Source organism: Penicillium oxalicum, chromosome I, assembly GCF_001723175.1.
Source record: "Penicillium oxalicum strain HP7-1 chromosome I, whole genome shotgun sequence".
NCBI lineage: Eukaryota > Fungi > Ascomycota > Eurotiomycetes > Eurotiales > Aspergillaceae > Penicillium > Penicillium oxalicum.
In genome coordinates, this window is record NC_064650.1 from 1,029,283 (window position 1) to 1,047,846 (window position 18,564).

The window sequence follows — 18,564 nt, forward strand, 5'->3', positions numbered from 1 at the left end:
TGATCGACTTCTTGTGCCGCGACCAGCGTTCAAGGAAGGGTTGGAAGCAGGTGGTGAAATTGATCCTCTTGTTGGGTGCTAACACCAGATGAGCCTCTAGGCCACATCGGGAAAGGCTAGACAAATGGGTTCCGCAACCGATGACGCAGTAAATGCGATCAGCCAATCGCCGATTCGTTGGGGGTAAGCGGGCAAACGGTATGGATCACATGACCTTCGCGTTTCCGCCGCGTCCATCGCGTCGCAGGCAGCAGCTCGCACGTGAACATTAAGGCCAGGTCTCGTGGCTTCGCTTTCCCTTTCATAGTACATCTCGCAACGAAGACGCTCAATATGGCGGACGATAGCTTTGTGCGAGACGATGATAATGTTGAGGAGGAAGATGAAGTCGACGAGATCGTAAGTGGTCGAACAATAAAAGCTTTGTAAAACTGGACGGACCAGACTGAATGTCCGATTGACTTGTGATCAAGAGTTTTCGTGCCGTCAAAGATGCGGTTCTCTTCGCGATTGATGTGAGCAGCTCCATGCTGACGCCACGTCCATCCGAGGACCCTAAACACCCAGGTCAAGTATCTCCGGCCTCAGCGGCTCTCAAGTGCGCATATCATTTGATGCAGCAGCGTATCATATCAAACCCCAGCGACATGATCGGAGTTCTGCTGTATGGAACCGAATCATCAAAGTTCTATGATGAAGACGGAACTGCTGCCAGCGATCTGTCATATCCACACTGTTACTTGTTCACTGATCTCGATATTCCGTCCGCGGAAGAGGTCAAGAGTCTGCGAGCTTTAGCCGAAGATGAGGAAGGCTCCCGCAGTATTCTGAAGCCTTCAAGCGAAAGTGTTTCAATGGCGAATGTCCTGTTCTGTGCCAATCAGATATTCACTTCAAAGGCGCCAAACTTCCTTTCTAGACGTCTTTTCATCGTCACTGATGACGATAACCCACACCAAGATAAAAAGTCGCTGAGATCCGCAGCAACCGTTCGGGCGAGGGATCTCTACGACCTGGGAGTTAATATCGAGTTGTTTCCAATTTCTGGACCGGATCATGACTTCGATACCTCTAAGTTCTATGATGTATGCTCAGAGCCTGCACCACTTACGATACTCCCATGCTGACAAGGATCAAGGACATCATCTACAAAGCTTCTCCCCGCGATGGTGAAGCTCCTACCTATTTGCGCCCAGACATTCATGCGTCAACTGGTAAAGGTGACGGAATTTCTTTGCTTAATTCATTGCTGTCGAGTATCCATTCCCGGGCCGTACCACGACGTTCGCTCTTCTCCAATGTCCCTCTTGAGATAGGACCCAACTTTAAGATATCTGTCAACGGCTACCTTCTTCTCAAAAAGCAAGAGCCAGCTCGCAGCTGCTACGTTTGGCTTGGCGGGGAAAAACCTCAAATCGTCAAGGGCATCACAACATACATGGCAGATGATACAGCCCAAACGGTGGAAAAGGCAGAGATCCGCAAAGCTTACAAGTTCGGCGGCGAACAAGTTACATTCACACCCGAGGAATTGCAAGGATTGAGGAATTTTGGAGAGCCTGTCATTCGGATCATTGGGTTTAAGCCCTTGTCCACCTTACCCATTTGGGCCAATGTCAAGCACCCTTCCTTTATTTACCCGTGCGAAGATGACTTTGTTGGATCCACGCGTGTTTTCTCCGCCTTGCATCAGAAATTATTGAAAGATGAGAAGATGGCTCTTGTCTGGTTCATTCCTCGCAAGAATTCTGCGCCAGTCGTTGCGGCGATGATTGCCGGCGAAGAGAAGCTTGATGAGAATAGCGTACAAAAGGTTCCACCGGGCATGTGGCTCATCCCATTACCTTTTGCAGATGATGTGCGACAAAACCCCCCTTCCGTGTTGAGTGTGTCGCCAGACCATTTGACGGACGCAATGCGTCAAGTGATTGGCCAGCTACAACTCCCCAAGGGTACCTATGATCCTCAGAAGTACCCAAATCCAGGTGAGACTCAACGGCTCCAAATCAGTCTCTTCGTTTCCTTACTCAACACATGATCTCTAGCACTTCAATGGCATTACCGCATTCTACAAGCTTTGGCTCTCGACGAGGATCACCCGGGCGAGGCGGAAGACAAAACGAAGCCAAAATACCGGCAAATTGACAAGGTAGGCTCTTACGCAAAATCCAATCCCACTCTTTGTCTTTTCCACACCAGTCAGGACTGATGGATCTCTAGCGTGCTGGCGACTACGTTCTTGAGTGGTCTCGGTTACTTGATGCTGCATATGACAAAATGTATGGGAGACCAGCCGCGACTACTACATCTACCCGAGTAAAACGTGACGCACCAGGCGTGGGCGAAAGTGCAGGTCAACCTCTGGTCAAACGGATCAAGGCTGAAACAGAGGATCCCGATGAGAAAATCGCACGATTGTACGAAACCGGCGGTTTGTCCAAGGTCACCCGTGCGGTTCTCAAGGACTTTCTCGACGCACATGGCCTTGCAGCGGCTGGAAAAAAGGACGATCTTGTGGAACAAGTCGAGGCATACTTTGAGAGGAAACACCGCTCGCGGCCCGGGAGATTGTAAAAGCCGACCTTATCAGGCGTAGCCATGTGCTCTTTCGGTCTCGGCTCTGGTAGCTGTACCTTGGTAAATGTACAAATCATGGGAATTATGAATGCTTCTCTCGCCGTCTTTACAACATCAAATCCAAAGGAGTCGAAAGTGTAGCCCATATCACTTTCAAGCCCATTAAATGATGCCTGCATCTATGGAATTCCACGGGATGTTGAAGAGACCTCATACATTCGGGCCGTTGTCGGAACCTTGAATTAACCCGATACCTTAGTCTCGCGTGTGTACCTAGTCACATCTACGTAGAGTATCCTTAGTATGTTCCGTTGACTAGTAGTACTCGCCCACAGATGACTTGAACTTTGGCACAAACGTTTACTACCAGATCCATGACTCTGCTGAATCCGATCAATCCAAATAGCCAGGATCCAGTCCCATCCCGGCAGTCCTCGACCAGACCTCCGCTTCAAATCCATCAATTTGGATAGATTGAAGCCCTGGAACATAATAAACACTGACCAACTGCATTAATGTCCACTATCAATCAGACATCCGTTTCACACTCAATCAAGACTATCTGTGCTTCAAACCTTGCACACTCTGGTTTTTTCTAGTGTTGTCCTGTCTACGATGAAACGTTGACAGTCCACCCTTTCGCTTATCACGGTGCATCAATTCGGGCATTTTCGGCGAAACTGTTTATATTCTTGAATGGCTAAGTACAAAACGAAAAAAAAAACATAGAGGCTCGTTAGGTAGGTGGATGCCCCCCCCCCCCCTTTTTTTTTTAAAAAAAAAAAAAAAAAAAAAAAAAGAAAAAAAAAAAAAAAAAAAAACAGGTTGATTCGATGTGGAATGTATTAAACTTCTCCCGTCTGGCATTTAGTGTTTCAGCCTCAACCTTGTTTGTGGTGCCGTGTTTCAAAGTTGGGGTATCTAGGCGTTGCTAGATAGGGAATGCCCCTACATATAGATAGAGACTGAGGGCAACGCGAGACACATAAGTATCTTTGAGCGGGCAAACGGCTACAGCGGATGAGGATCTTAGCTCTCTCGGTATATTTGAATGTGGTATCGATGCTAGGATTTTCTCTTTGACTTCCAAGGACAGTGGAGAAGGCTAAGGGTGAATGATTATTGACTTGGAAAGAGGAAGAGCAGCTACTAAGTAAGGTACAGCAATATGATTTGCTCGCCGAAGGCTTCTTTATGCTGATGTTTTACTACGTGGTGATATGGAGCAGTCAAGGCGTACAACCCAACCTTGACCGGTAGGAGATGAGACACATTTATAAACTATAATTTGTAGTAACAGGGTTCTCGTGGCACCGAGACCAGAAAGTAAGAAAAAAAAAAGAAATGATTCGACTTTCCGAAGCTCAAAAGTGTCTCAACAGTATGCTTGATGCTTGATGGCCATGGGATGCCGATACGCGAAAAGGACAAACGTCACGAATCGGAAACAAAAGGGGGTATCGGGGGAAGCAAAACAGGGGAAAAGAAATACAAAAAGGTATCGACAAGAAGGATCGACCCCGCGAGGCCTGGACCGTCAAGATCAAAACGTTCACCTGAAGACTTGAAAGTAACGCCGATCGAGCAAACACCATCAAGATGCATAAACACCGTGCAAAATGCAACCGCGGCCCCATGCCGAGCTGGGGACCTGACTCGTCTCTTCCAAAGGTTAACACTTGCCATAGACCTGACAATAGCACAGCTCCTCATCCGGACAATACACCGCTTCCATTCCAAAGATCACATGCCACAGGAACTCCATGACCCGCCCAGACATGGCGTCGTTCAAGTCCGTCTCGATCACCCACTGCCGGAACTTGACGTAGTCGTCGCGCGGCCGAGCGTGCACCTGGCTCTTCGACACGGCGAATTGAGCGCAGCATGCGGCTCCGACCTGTGCGGGCTTGCGCATGTATTTGCGAGTGGACAACTCCTGCTCAAAGGGGGAGGAGCTGTTGAGTGGAGGGGTGCTGGTGCCCTGGAAGACATCCCACCAGATCTGCTCGGTCACGTGGGCGTTGAACCGATGAGCTTCGCGGCAGCCGGGATTCCAGTTACAGCGAAGGTTGACGTAGCCATTCCGTTCGACAAAGTCGGTTTGAAGCATGCGCATGGCGTTGACATTGTCGTGGAGCGGAGCGTCGGTGTGCCACGCCATGTTGAACCCGGCCCGGTGGGCATGAAGGAAGACGATGGTGGAGGGGAGAGTGTCGTAATGGTCAATGATATAGGTCAGATAGGCCATGGATTCATGGCCTTTGTTGACTGGGGTGGTGAGGACGTGAGGATCGGCGCGAGCTTTCTCGGTGGGATTGACGATGTAGATGGCGCGCTGCCAACTAATTGATTACGGAGGAGAGTTTAGCAACAATTCACATGGGAGCGATGACATCAAAAAGAAAGAAGAAGAATAAAAAAGAAGGGAAAATCACAAAATTGAAGCGATGCGTTCTAATTGAGAGGGCTTTCATCTTCGAGGCAGGCTGGTCTTGGAAGGTACGCTGGACCAGGAAGTATGGGTGAGGGGAAGGAGGAGGAGGAGAAGGTGAAGACTCGAATACATACTCGGGCAGTTCCTCCTGGACCCAGTCGGTAGGCTCTTCTCGCAATTTGGCCATCACAATCACCTTGTCGCCAGGTACCACCACGTTGGCGGGGAGGACCGGGCGGTGGTCCAGGCTATTTCGGACCAACCAGTCCATGACATACTCGCCCGCCCGATATCGACTGCACACATCTCTGAGATGCGCCTCCAAGAGGTAAAAGGTCGACAACAGGAGTATGAAGCCGCAAATGGCGACTCGCATACCCCCTTTCATCCTGTGCGCGGGCCGAGGAATGGATTCGAAACGATTTCCACGAGAGAGGAGCCTCGAGAGGAACACTCAGTGCCCTGAGAACCACCAATCACGCAGGATGAACCACTGATGACGCCGGGAGAATTCGAGTCATTCAGCGCAAGTCTAGTTGGGGATTCGATAATTCACGTCAGGCGAGGAATTTTGTTCAATCACAGCTTTGAAAAAGGAGAAACAACCGCTGGGCTTCAATGATGATGCTGGTGCTGGTGCTGATGCTGATGCAACTGCCCTGAATAAATATCGACGAGCCGACAAAAAGACCGTGCCAGACGAAAGGATGGACTACGATCCTCCCCCGAAAAGGAGGGATGTTGCGACTCTTTGTATCGCCGTCGACGCCTCCACAATCAGAGTTACGCCCGCGATTCAGGAGGATGAATAGTGGGGGGGGGGGTTGACGATTAGAAGCATACTCACCAAGCCCCCCAATAAAATTAATTTTCGACGGCGACTGTCCGTGGTCAGAGAAAGGGGCTGCAGTCCAGCAGTCCAGTCGTCCAGTCCTCTGAAGGGTCCATTCGAGTTTAGTGCCGCGCCCTCCCAAGAGCTCGACAGACTCAAAAGGGCTTAGAACGGACAGAATCGGGCACCGCGAGTGGCCGGTGTAGCGTCTTCCACTCCGCGACTGACTGTGCACCGCCGTCGGTTCAGGCAACCACGTCCGCTCAACAGTTTCGGTTTCGGACCCCACAGCGACACCTCCGCCATCATCATGGGCCACAACAGGACCCCAAATCAACACTGGGAGGTCATGGCCAGGCCTGCGCTGACACCGAACGGTTCTCTGGCGGGGCAGAAAAGAGAGGAAAGAGATCGCCGAAGACGCAGGCCCATCATTGGCCACCACTCAGGGGCCTGTGGGAACCTTTAGCCTCCAGAGGACTTTTCAATCCGCCAAGAGATGCAGGAGAAAACCCGCGAGAGGCATCTGTGTTTTGGTGCAAGGCCCAACATCACACTCGAGAACGGGATGAACCATGTCTTGTATTATCTCCGATGGATGGTTTGGCCCCCTCGGAGAGAAGAATGGGAGAATTCAGGGTCCAGTCGAGTGGCCTCCAGGCCTGGAATAGACAAAAAGCTTGGCTCGGACCCAGTCTCGCACCGTTTCTCCGGGGGGTTGACCGCCCTCCCCTCTCCTCTCGGACGGTACAAGAGGATGTATCCATCGTCCACCGTACTCTACTACGTACTTTGGAGTCGAGGAGCGGACGAGTAGACGAGTGGACACTCTCTTGGTCTCTCCCGTTGGACCTGATACACAACAGACTTCTCTCTCGCCGCTCGATTTCCCGCCCTTCGTCATTTTCCATTCAGAATCACCGATCACGAGGGACTGGAGAAATGGAAATGGGCCACACTGGTGCTGCCGCCCCGCCCATTTGGGATGGATCGCTTGGCACTAATCTTAGACCATCGAGAAACTATTAACTTTTGACGAGACACGAGGGTTTACGCAATGGGGCAATGCAAGTCGTCGTGGACCAGGCACCGCACCTAGAGTTCTGGACAGTACCACGGCTCACACGTGGCAATTGAACACTCCTCGCCGCGGAGAAACCTAAACGGCTGGAGACCGAATAATAATCAGATGAGAAGGGGGACTAAGTAATAATAATAATAGCTGGTGCAAACAAGACTCAGACGCACCCTGGGCGACCGACATGTCAGACTGGCCGCGCACGCGGAAGGTGGTGACACCCCCTGAGCCACACTACACGTGACAATCACTTTTGCGATCGCCGGCAAATGAATCTGCCGACAAGTCATTGGTAGAAGAACGTCCGAACCAGCGGGAGACGCCAGGCCTCTTTTTGTTGTTTGTTTGATCTTCCACACTTCCTTCAGTTGCCCAGAGCCTGTGGAATAAAACCAGTGGTTCACGTCCACTAGAAAAGAGACAAACTGTGAAGGTACAACCTCTAGTTCGTTACGATGATTGAACCCTGGACATCTTCGATCACTGGGTTACATCGCCGAGAAGCCTGATTTTCTCACCACTTCACATCTATTGCAATGCATGGGAATTAGCATTTTCCCACGGCACTGGTTCCGCGTCCGCGCGGGATACGACAGTATTTCGGACCCTTTCTGGCCCTGCCAAGGTTGGTTGGGACCCGCTCGGAGAGCTTCTATGAGCACAGAGTACGAAGAGGACGGGACTGCTGCAGATTACGTACTGAACTAGCTACTCACCTTATGACGCTCGATTTGCTTGTCTGATGTCGTGAGAGATGGAAGTGCGTAATATTGCGGGAAAATAAAATCAAGGGTACATTTTTGCTTATATAGTGGGTTCATACACGGGTAAGGAAGGCCCAAGGGGAGCTCGCCGTCTAATTGCAAGAGCTCTCCAGATATGTATTTAGATCTGGGACTAATCAATACAAGGAGCTTGCTCACGACATATCGAGTAATCCCAAAACAAGAAATAGCTTCTCTGGCCATGAGCTGACCAGATACGGTGGTCTGTGCAAGACTTGGCGTATAATACGTTGATTCAAGGGGACGTGCGGGGTTAAGTATTTCTCTCTTCACCGTGCAGCACCCCAGGCATATTCAAAGGTCTGCTGTTGCTGTAATTGAGGATTCCTCGCCGCAGAGCCCGTCATTGGCTTCGACGCCATAGCTTCTTTCCCAGATGTTGATGCAGGGATCGCTTGAACCTTCCGCTTACCTCCTTTTGATCGCGATGCAGGCAATGGACGTCGAGGCCCGAACATTTGTCGAGCCGCCTGTACACAACGAGTCACAATGCGTCCTGGAATATTGCAGATGAAAAGGGTGACCTGAGCAGGAACCACGATACAGGCACATGCCCAATCAAGGAGAGTAAAGGCGTAGCTGGTGCGACGATTCGCACTGGCCCGTTGCGATGCGGCGGCAAGTGCAATTGCATCGCGGGTCTGCGCCTCGAGTTCTTGGAAGCGGGTGTCGGTCTGGAGAGCGGTCAAGGTGGTCCGCTTCTCGTACCGGCGCACAGCGCGATTCAGCGCTTCGATATCAGGCCCCAGTGCGCGACGGGCCTCGAGAACCATTTGTGCAATCATGTCGGGAGTTGCTTCGGTCTTCTCAGAAGATTTTGAATCGAGACGAGCGGCGGCGGTTTCGGCGACATGGGCTTCTAACTCCTCCAGGCGGTGACTGAGATCCTGAATCGTGGCGGGATTCATATCGCCTTCCTGGGTCGATGCTACCACTCGTTGCAGGTGGAGCGTGCGCGCTTGGCCGAGTTTCAGGAGATGGGCGAACGGGCGAATCTCCGACGCAAGAAGGAAGATGGTGAGATTGTAGTTGGATACCAATCCTTCCGAGGGGCGTGATAAACTGGATCGAATGGCGTGCAGCAACCAGGTCCCTATGACGGGACACACGAAACATGCGCCCAAGGCGACCAATTCATGAATCTGGAGCTCCCTGATTGCCTCGTGATGGGCAGCAGATTGCACCTGTCTGTCATGCGCTTGGTGATCCGTACGCGACTTGGGGACTTCTTCGTTTCCATCCACGTCTGTGGGGTCATCCGCCACCGGATCAAGTGTGTGCTGCTCCCGTTGAATGCCTTGTGCGGATCGATACCAGCCCCTAGAATCAAAATGCTGTAAGAACTCGTTCCAAGGCACACAAGCGTAGTTGTCGCGTAAGCATTGAATCAGAACCTACCATGGCAATCTCACCGACCAGTTGAGGAAAACGCCGGCTAGTACGATGAGGGTCACGTCCGTCACGAAGGAACTCCCACCCTGGAAGAAGACACCCGCAATCGCCGGCAGAAGCGCCAGCACGAGCGGCGCCGAGTGCCAGTGGGACTCGTCTGGTGCCACGGGCTCATCACGGTCGAGGGCGACCCGGGGGAGAAATAAATTGTCGGTCGAAGAACGGATTGAATTGCGCGCTTCAGACAATGAGTCGGAGAGGGTCGAGTTGCGACGCTGGGGCCACTCGTTGGAGGATCCCTCTAGAAGGGTCGTAGCGCGCGCCGAGAGGCCTCGGCGACGAAGCGAGCTGTGAATTGGGGTAGTGCGGGGCGGCGGTGCGGAGTCCAAAGGAGTCGATGGTGAAGGCGGATCAGCCATCTTGAGAAGGTTGTCCGACGGCGGCGCTGGAGGTCTGCAGGTGGATGGCGTTTCAATGGAGAGGAAAGAAAGAGTGAGAAAGTGGTTTGGGTAAGGGTTGTGGTTCTCCTCCCTTGACGAATTGCGACCTCAAAAAGCTTAACCAGAGATTGGTTGGTGCTCTTCATCAAGTAGTGTGGAGGAACTTGTCACGCGACGGGAGAGTTGGAGAAATCCTGCCTTGCATGGTGACGTCGACCAAGTGAAATGGGGGAGCTTTGGCCCTTTCCAATCCACAGCGACCGATCGACTCGATCATATCGTCGAGATCCAAGATCCCTCGGGTCAAGTCGTGCTGATCTGTAGCTGCGTGCTTGTCGTCGCGATCACTCTCCAAAGGATGTACCGTGGTGCACAGCAGTAGATTCAATAATTCGCGACAAGGTTGGGAACGCCAGAACCGACACTACCAGCACCACGACAGTTCATAACATCATACTAGTACAGTACTACTAATGTAGATCCATAGGTTCTGTACCTCATCAGTACACACTACAGAGTACAGGCTACATCACCACCGAAGTACCGTTCAAGTCTCACTGTATCATTACCTCTTCCTCGTCTGAGTAAAAGATTTCAAACGCCCCCACCCCCCCTATTGATCGACTCGCCCTGTTTCAAATTCAGGCTGCAGACCCCTTTTGGATTAAACTCTTCGGCGCCAAACTGGGTGAAATTACACACATTCGTGATGTGTTTGATATCTCAAGCACAAACACGCTTGACAAGTCCATGTCGATCTGGGGGGATCTGGACCCGAACGGACGGCGCTAACTGGCTGAAACCCACCGAATCGACTCCACATGGCGCAGCTCTATTCAACACCTAAAAGGGTAATATTTCGTCCTTTCTATGCACCAGACAAGGCTACGAGGAGAAATTTCTCTACATATCTTCAGGATGCTTCTTTGATCATGAGTTACCTTCATATACAAGTATACCAGACATGTCTACTTACTGGCTAGGTTCTGCTGCTGTCGCAGGTTCCTGTTGCGGAACTTACTCCCCGTGCTCAGCATCAGCACATACTGACCTGCTGCTCATCGGAGCTGGGGCTTTCCTATCTTCCTCATTTCAGTGAGAAAATGTCTTGATCTAGGCTTCCTCTGAGCTCTTATTGAAACCTCCAGCGGGACTGTCCCTGTCTCACAGGTATCAACGTTGGTACAGGCTACTCTTTCTGAGTAACCTGAGTGCCTTGGGGGTTTCCAAGCACGCCCATACATTCTTAAACGGCAGCGAATGGCTTTATTTTCTGCAACTGTGTAAAATCCCAGCTTCGCAAAGCAAGGACTTTTTCTACCCAATTCCGAGAAAAACGACCAAGAAATCGACTTCTTCACTCCATGACAGTTGCACACCTTTCTTCTCTCTCTCGTGAATCGTCTTCCTCCTGGGAACCCAGACCTGAAAGTTCAAAAACCAACCAGGCTCAGAATCATTGCCACCATGGATACCTCTGACATTCGCCACCCAATGGCGACAGTGGTGCCACTGCTGTCATTCATTTCTATCGTCGTATGCATTACACCTCTCACTCTGCATGCAAAGAACCGCAACCTGCCTGCCACTAGTCTCATCTGCTGGACGATCCTGCTGAACGCGTTCAACATCATCAATGCTTTGATATGGCCGACAGACAATGTCAATGTGTGGTGGGACGGATCCGGACTATGTGACATCGAGGTCAAACTAATGGTCGGGAGCTATGTGGCTTTTCCTGGTGCTCTGGTGGGCATCTTTCGTGGTCTAGCGGTGGTGCTCGACACTGCCAGCACGACGCTTGTTCCGAGTAAGACGCAGCGCCTGCGGAATCAGGCTGTTGAATTGGTATTCTGCGTTGTGATCCCCGTCATTGCCATGATTACCCACATCATCTGGCAAAAGAGTCGATACTTGCTCTTTGCAATCTCGGGCTGTGTCAATGATTTCGATGAGAGCTGGGTAAGCTTCGTGCTGGCCTACATGTGGCCGCCACTTATCTGCTTGATTGCTGCATATTATGGTGGTACGTGACCCTCGTCTGTTTTCATTTCGACTGTCGACGCGATGCACTAAACTCCTTCCCTTCCGTTCTAGGTCTTGTTCTCATTCGAATGCGTCGGTACCGCAGCGACTTTGGTTCGATCCTACGATCTGCAAATAGCCGAATGAGCAAGTCTGGATTCTTGCGACTCTTCTTTCTCGCATCCACCATGCTGGTGGCGATTCTCCCCGCAGAAGCGTATGTGGTCTACTACGACTTGGTCCTCTCTCTTCCTTGGCACTCATACTCGTGGAGCAAAATCCATGGGCCAGCATGGTACCAAATCCAGAAATTCCCGACTCAGGGACAAGTCTTTTTTGACCGCTGGACACCTATCGCTGCAGGATTTGTACTTTTCATCTTTTTCGGATTTGGCCGTGATGCGACGCGAATCTATCTCAGTTTCTTTTGGCGCATCGGATTGGGACACTGTTTCCCAATGCTCACTCGCCCTATCGACTCCACCTCCACCGGTGGTGGCTCGCACTCAACTACCCTGGTTGGATCAACCATCAGTCGAGCCAAGCTGTTGTTTCATTGGGGGAAGAGCCCCAATTCAAAGTGTGTGATATATTCCAGGACAATTGCACAGCTTCTTCTTTCGTTCCTCGCCCTTTTTTCATTTTCATTTTCATTCCTTTTTTCTTATTTTGGCTTTGGTTGACTTATCGTTCTTTTTAGCAGTCATGAAAACAGCATATCATCCCAACCTGACATCTATCGTTCGTTCGAAAAGGACACCAAGTCGCACTCACATCATCGTCGAAACCGTGGCCATTCTCAGCGCCAATGGTTGCCAACCTTCTGGTTTCGATCCAAGAGCAAGGCCCGCCGCGATGATAATACCTTGCTAGACGATCTCTCCCGTCCATCCCAGACCATCTGTACCAGCGCGTGGGCAAGCACCAGTCAAAGCCGTGGCAGCTGTGAGCTAGAAGCCGATGGTTCGCAGGGAGCTCAAGCCGGTATCCAGGTCAAACAGGTCATTAGCCAGCAAAGCGTGATGGAAGTGTGATTGGATGCACGATTCTCAACACCCTTTCCCTTTCTTTTTGCCGGGGTTCGGTCTGAGGGTTGATCCCCTCGTGCATTTTTTTTTTCTTGTTCTACTGCGCATAGCAGGCTCCGAGAGGCTCGACGGGGTAGCACTGGGCCATAGTACCCCTTCTAATAGTTTAATGCATGGATAAGATCCGGTAAAAATCATTGCAACGCAAGCATCCTGTCAAGACAGAGTGTATTCAGGGTATACTCGTACAATAAAATCACAGGCGAGGGTAGACACAAGATCAGACGTCAATTGCAGGGATGCGATTTCAACAGGGCAATTCTGGAGTAAAACCGAACAGCCCACCGATGTCATGACACGGATATACTGACTCGCGGAATCAGGCGCTAAAAAAATGGTATGAAGCTGGGGCCCGACGCTAGCCAGGTTCAGGGTGAATCTGCGGCTCGAACGGATCGACGCATCTAATGACCCTCGGTGGGGTTGGTGTTCTCGGAGGTGTCTCGGGGGCGGCTGAGGACCTCGAGCGAGCCTGTGGCGAAGTCGGAGTTAGCTTCTTGCAGCTCTGGAGGCTACTTCAACCGGGATCATGACGATGATGATGACGGTGACTGAGAGGCATGGAAGAAGACGTACGCTGGATGATGTTCAAAGAAGAGTGCCTCTTGCCATCGGCATCCTCATAGGAGCGCATGCTCGCATCACCCTCGAGATAGACCAGAGTACTTGAGTTCGGAGAAAAAAAAAGAATGTCAGCTTTCTGATTTCATTCATTGGCAATCCTGGACTTCCTCAACTGCAACGCATATGATCCGAATGAGCTCTCAATACATACCCCTTGGGCAGACCCATAATAAAGTCCCGCTGGGATCCCTCGGGCAGGAAGCTCGCCACGCGGAACCAGCTTGTCTGCCGGTTCTCCCTGGAGCCATGGGAAGTGCCGATAGTGTACTTGATGATGTCTTGCCCGGAAGCAGTCGATTGCAATTCAGGCTCGTTGGCGAGACGGCCGGTGATGATCATGCGGGCAACGGAGCGCGAGGCGGAGGAGCTGAAGCCACGCGAGGCCTGGGCAGCGGTGCGGGCAAGGCCCAGGGATGGGCGCAGAGAAGTAAATGCGGACATGGTTCAGCTTTGATTGATGACAATTGAGTATGCCAGTCGTGTCAATGTTGTAGAAATCAAGTAGACTTGTCGGGAATCGATGTAAGTTCGGTGCAAAAGACGCCGACGCGGAACGCGCGCGGAAGAGCCCAGTCATGTGATCTCCCATGCCGTCGAGGTCTATTGCTCTAGATACGTATGCATCATTACGTTTCTTTTCTCTGTACAATTAAAAGGACCAGCCAGCCTCACGTAGACTCGGTCTACCAGTCACACATGGTACTGGAGTCCCCTCAAACCAAACCTTCAGCCATGTCGGAAAAAATGAGCCGGCGCGAGAAGCCGCAATTGGATCGGGGTTTCTAAAAACACAACAATTTCACCAGAGGCCGTGAGAACAGACAAGAAAGAGGCTTTCCGTCCTATTCCCTCGCTGCCCAACTTCTCTGTAGATTCGAGGTCAGCGATTTCTCAGCCGTCATACTCCGCATAATCCCTCGCCAATCTCCTCAATGTGCCACCATCCATATGCGGAGGACTATAATCTCCCGCACTAGACGTTATGGCTTGACGGACGTGATAGTGCAGTCCTACCGACTCATGGTCAAGGAGTGATGGTACGGTTCCCCACTCGATCTGGATCACCACTCTGCAAAATATCGCGTACGACAAGGTATACTCACATTGTTCGATATTGAAAAATCGCTCAGGCTGTTTATGTGAGGACCACTGATCAGCTCAGGCCGCTCAGAGGCGAAATCAATTCTATTCAGTAAGCAAAAGGCGGCAAGGATCGAGCATTCAACCGGCAGAGAATAGCAAAGGAGTGGCAGAGGAAGTCCGCTATATTGACAGGTACCTAGAATGGACTGTATCTTTGGGAATCTATATGGATGATGCGACTCTGTGTATGGATTGAGACATGGGCCTCAATTGTCAATATATCAAATCACGAGCAGCCACAGATAGCTAGTCTTCGATCCACGGGATGGTCTAGCTAGACTGAGTTCTACTGGGACAGACTAGTCATTAGGATTTCCATTTGAATTGAATGGATTTTGTCAGAGGTGAATTAAGAAGTATATAGCAGTTTGCCAAAAAAAAACAAACAAACAAAAATAAAATAGAAATAGAAATAGAAACTAAGACCAGTGCTATTATAGATATTAGGCCAAATAATAGGTGAGAACCGAGTAGGGTTCTTCCTATTGATGGAACACAAGAGGGAAAATAATAGAATCAGTCGAGCGAGGGTGAACGATGAGGCGTTCTTCAATTAGGGATTAAACATGGCCTCTCATCAAGTTGGACAACATGTAACTATCCTCTTCCAGCACTCACTGCTGTGCATGCCCGACATCAATAGGGACCTCGACCGCATCCATTACTACCATGTGTACCAGCAGATATGCACAGGCTGAACGGCTGCTCAGGTTAGTCACATAGTGAAACATCCGCCTCGCAAGCAGTAAGTTCCGCATTATCATCCACCAGTAAAAGGCATCCATATACCAGGAACTTGGGCTCGGCTCCGTAGGCTTCTACTGTGAACAAAAGTCGTCCCCATCATTGATTAATGGTCATTCAAACGATATTCCCCATCATTGTGCTCGTCTCTGCTCCCATCAGAATCTTGAGGCTAAAAATTGAAGGAGAACAGGTACAACGGAGCTCCGGCCCCCTTTTCAAAATCGAAACCGAGGACTCTGCAGCCGACGAAATCGAGTAAAAGATATTGCAAAGATTTTTCGAAAGCTCTCTCTCTCTCTTTCTCTCTTTATTTATTTTAAAAAAAATATTTACTTTGGCATGATCGTGATACTTCTAATCGAAATCTTCAAAGCCGAAGTTGCCATTTGAATCAGTCATCTGCCGTCTGAATGATCACGCTAGGATAGGTATATGCACAGCCACTGATCTAGCGATACTCTCATTCCAGCTCTTCAAGTTGCATTGTGTTCCCGTATATTTGGGGTTGTATCGGAGGAAATGTCTCGTAAGACCCCCGTCATCTTTATTGGAAAGCTGCCGTGAAGCGTGACACCAAAAAGTCCCAGTGATTTGTATGAAATCAGCGGCGCGAGATACTGGCTTCTGTAGGCGAAAGGAGATGTTTCGCTTGAACTCGTCTCAAATAAGCTCAGACCTGATGGAAAAGACGACGACCCTGGCTCATTCTTTCCATGAGACGTGCTCATATCAGTTACTTACACCCGTCACGGATAACGCTCGAGCTTGGCGCGCAAGTAGCGAGCGGGCTAGAACCCAGTCACCCAGATGTCTTGATAATCTTGAATGCAAGATTTGACAGTCAAGGACAATTTTATAGAAGACCATGCAATATCCAAATCAACAGACACTAGAACATAGGTCATGGCCAGGCCGAATATCCTAGATCCTAGGTACCCGAGTAGGAACACGAATCTAATCAAGATCGCCCGCAACGGATTTCACATATTGGATCAATGGAAACAAAGCCACAAGCTCCTCTACTCTGGAATGTCGGCCTTCGCAACTCACTATGTATGTGCATGGCACATTGATATCCGGTGGTCACCTTGAACAGTGTCTGATCACCCACACGCAGACGAACCACGAGATCCAGCGATCCCGCCCCAGACGGACGAATTGTCCCAAGTTCCACGCGGTCCAGTGATGTGATCTGGTCCTCGATGAACAGCGGACCGGATTTTGGGATCAAATCGATAATCGCAAGACGGGGCGTAACTAGCACGGCAGGCCTTCCATGGAAAAGGGATCGCGAAAGTGGAGATGCCGCTCCTCTTTGGCTCCGTTGTGGTGCTCCAAAGCCCTGACGGACCGCCCGTGCGGCGGTCATCCCGACAGCATAAAGTGGGTGTCGTGGGTGTTTTTGATAGACCTCTTCCTCTCCGCCCCCCGTTTCAGCAACAGTGGGTGGGATCCAGTGATCTTGTTTGTCTATTGTCAAACAGAGGGTTGTATTTTGCGTCATACAAGGAACACGAGATTTAGTCTTTGGCCCGACACTTGGCGCCGTGTTTGACGTTTGATGTACGAGGTCGGGGTGTGGGAGGTAGATCCGGACGGAGGGGGACCTGAAAGCCCTTTTGAGATGGACAGGGAACGTGGTCCTCCTCTTGAAACGGACGGCCAAGGTGACGTGCCCCGCTGGAAAGTCGTCGGTCTGGGCTCGTATCCAGGTGAATCCATGGACATGGAATTCATGGAGGGTGTTGATCCGAGGAGATGTTCCTTGCTGGAAGACTCGTTGTGATAGCCTTTTCTGAATGGTGGATATCACCGCAGGCGTACAGATCTCCTACGGCCTGATGAGCCCCCCATGTGAAAGAGAAGAGAAGAGGGAAATCAGTGCTGCGGGCATTCAATTTTCGAGGGAGATGCGGATGGCTGTCCGGGGAGAAGATTGCCGACAGAAGCGCCGTGAATGTAAATTAAGGATAGTTTTATGAATACTACGACGGTGAAATATAACTCAATAGGTCAGTTCCGCGATTTTTGCACCTGCCACCTGCAAATTGCCCCGTGTTTGATACGATGGATGCAGTCTCCGTCGCTGTCGATTGAGAGATTACGGATGAGCCATTGGAATATCCTAGCATTTGATTCACCATTGAGAGGCTAGAGAACAGTCCATGGTTGGTCTCATCATCTTTCTAGACCCCTCAAGCCCCCGACCGAGATCAAAAAGAAGGGGAATGGAAAGGAGACAGAACGTCTCCCAACCCCGAAAACTCAATTCTCCGCTCCAGAGGCCGACGGTGGGGTGCATAAAGAGAGGAGCCATTTCGTGACCACCGAATCACAAGATGGCCTCTGGGATGGTGGTGGTGGAGTATGGATCATGCTTTCACCTCCACAGAACTTGTCCACCGGTTGCCGACCTGCGTTCTCTCCATTTCCCTCGCCCCCCTCCCTCTCCCCTGAATTTTGACAGGACGTTCAAGCCAGACTATTCAATTGGTCTCGGTATGAATGTGGAAAGTCTTCTTGCTTTGCCGTCATCACTAGCAGTATTTCTAAAACAGAGGTCTGTGAAGGTGGAGACACAAACTCTTCCCCCTCCGGCCTGGAAATCAGGATCAGAAGAGTTCACTTTGAGTCAGATCTGTACTCGGCATTCATCTATCAGTGGCAGCCAAACGTACTTATGCGCATTGCGTGGTCCAACACGCTAGCATCCTTCCGCTGTCGAAGGTTTGACTCGAGCCCAACGGGGGAAAGCCAAGACGCTTGATCGAACAGCCGAGCCCATTAGCCACTCCACTGGGACCTCAGACTGCACAGTGAACCATCTCTTAACGTGCTCGCAGGGTCAACGTGAAACCGTAGACTAGTGACCCAGCCGCATGGCCGCGCCCGTGCTTCCCGTTGTGCAGGTGCCTGGTCGTGGTGCGTTACGAGTTGGACCTGAGCTTTTGTGGGCAAGTGGTCTCAGAAGATGGTGCCGATAGCGAGGGGGAACAGGAAATCAGACTGGCTCTCTCTCTCTTCTGGTCTGAATAGCCCGAGACCACATTGAAGCCGAGAATAATCGCATCGACCGGAAGCGTTATAAGTGGATTGGCTGTGTACAGCCCCCCCCCCCCCCCCCCTCTCACCTTCTCCTTGGCTCCGCTATTTCTCCAGGGCCAACCTCCGTTGAAGTCGATGCAGTTGCACCTCTTTCACGAGAGTCGACATGATCGAGGGAAGGGTTGCTCCGATTGAGGACGATTTTAAGCATCTCTGTGTCGCGGCCAAAATTTTCCGCGCTGTCCGCGGTCCTACCGGGAGCCCTGCCTCATGTCTATCGTGCGTAATGATCTAGACCTTTCTGGGACTGCGAGAGTCTTAGGAGTTTCTCCCCCCTCCTGCCCAAAAGAAGAT

The 18,564-nt window shown here is 50.9% G+C and overlaps 5 protein-coding genes across 5 annotated transcripts; 2 read left to right on the forward strand and 3 right to left on the reverse strand.

Annotated features, from left to right (window-relative positions):
* Positions 1 to 333: 333 nt before the first annotated feature.
* POX_a00348 (ATP-dependent DNA helicase II subunit 1) lies at positions 334 to 2,574 on the forward strand (the record flags this gene model as incomplete). Its single annotated transcript, XM_050109293.1, has 5 exons — positions 334 to 399; positions 474 to 1,085; positions 1,139 to 1,985; positions 2,046 to 2,149; positions 2,221 to 2,574. 5 exons carry the CDS (start codon positions 334 to 336, stop codon positions 2,572 to 2,574), a joined length of 1,983 nt encoding a protein of 660 aa, XP_049973061.1.
* A 1,675-nt stretch (positions 2,575 to 4,249) lies between these two features.
* On the reverse strand, positions 4,250 to 5,399 carry POX_a00349 (uncharacterized protein; the record flags this gene model as incomplete). Its single annotated transcript, XM_050109294.1, has 2 exons — positions 4,250 to 4,919; positions 5,146 to 5,399. The coding sequence occupies 2 exons, from the start codon at positions 5,397 to 5,399 to the stop codon at positions 4,250 to 4,252; spliced, it is 924 nt and encodes a 307-aa protein (XP_049973062.1).
* Positions 5,400 to 7,975: 2,576 nt separating this feature from the next.
* Positions 7,976 to 9,517, reverse strand: POX_a00350 (uncharacterized protein; the record flags this gene model as incomplete). Its single annotated transcript, XM_050109295.1, has 2 exons — positions 7,976 to 9,026; positions 9,105 to 9,517. 2 exons carry the CDS (start codon positions 9,515 to 9,517, stop codon positions 7,976 to 7,978), a joined length of 1,464 nt encoding a protein of 487 aa, XP_049973063.1.
* Positions 9,518 to 11,005: 1,488 nt separating this feature from the next.
* On the forward strand, positions 11,006 to 12,597 carry POX_a00351 (uncharacterized protein; the record flags this gene model as incomplete). The annotated part of the gene is made up of 3 exons (XM_050109296.1): positions 11,006 to 11,564; positions 11,636 to 12,143; positions 12,264 to 12,597. The coding sequence occupies 3 exons, from the start codon at positions 11,006 to 11,008 to the stop codon at positions 12,595 to 12,597; spliced, it is 1,401 nt and encodes a 466-aa protein (XP_049973064.1).
* A 458-nt stretch (positions 12,598 to 13,055) lies between these two features.
* Positions 13,056 to 13,716, reverse strand: POX_a00352 (uncharacterized protein; the record flags this gene model as incomplete). Its single annotated transcript, XM_050109297.1, has 3 exons — positions 13,056 to 13,123; positions 13,228 to 13,316; positions 13,427 to 13,716. 3 exons carry the CDS (start codon positions 13,714 to 13,716, stop codon positions 13,056 to 13,058), a joined length of 447 nt encoding a protein of 148 aa, XP_049973065.1.
* Positions 13,717 to 18,564: the final 4,848 nt, after the last annotated feature.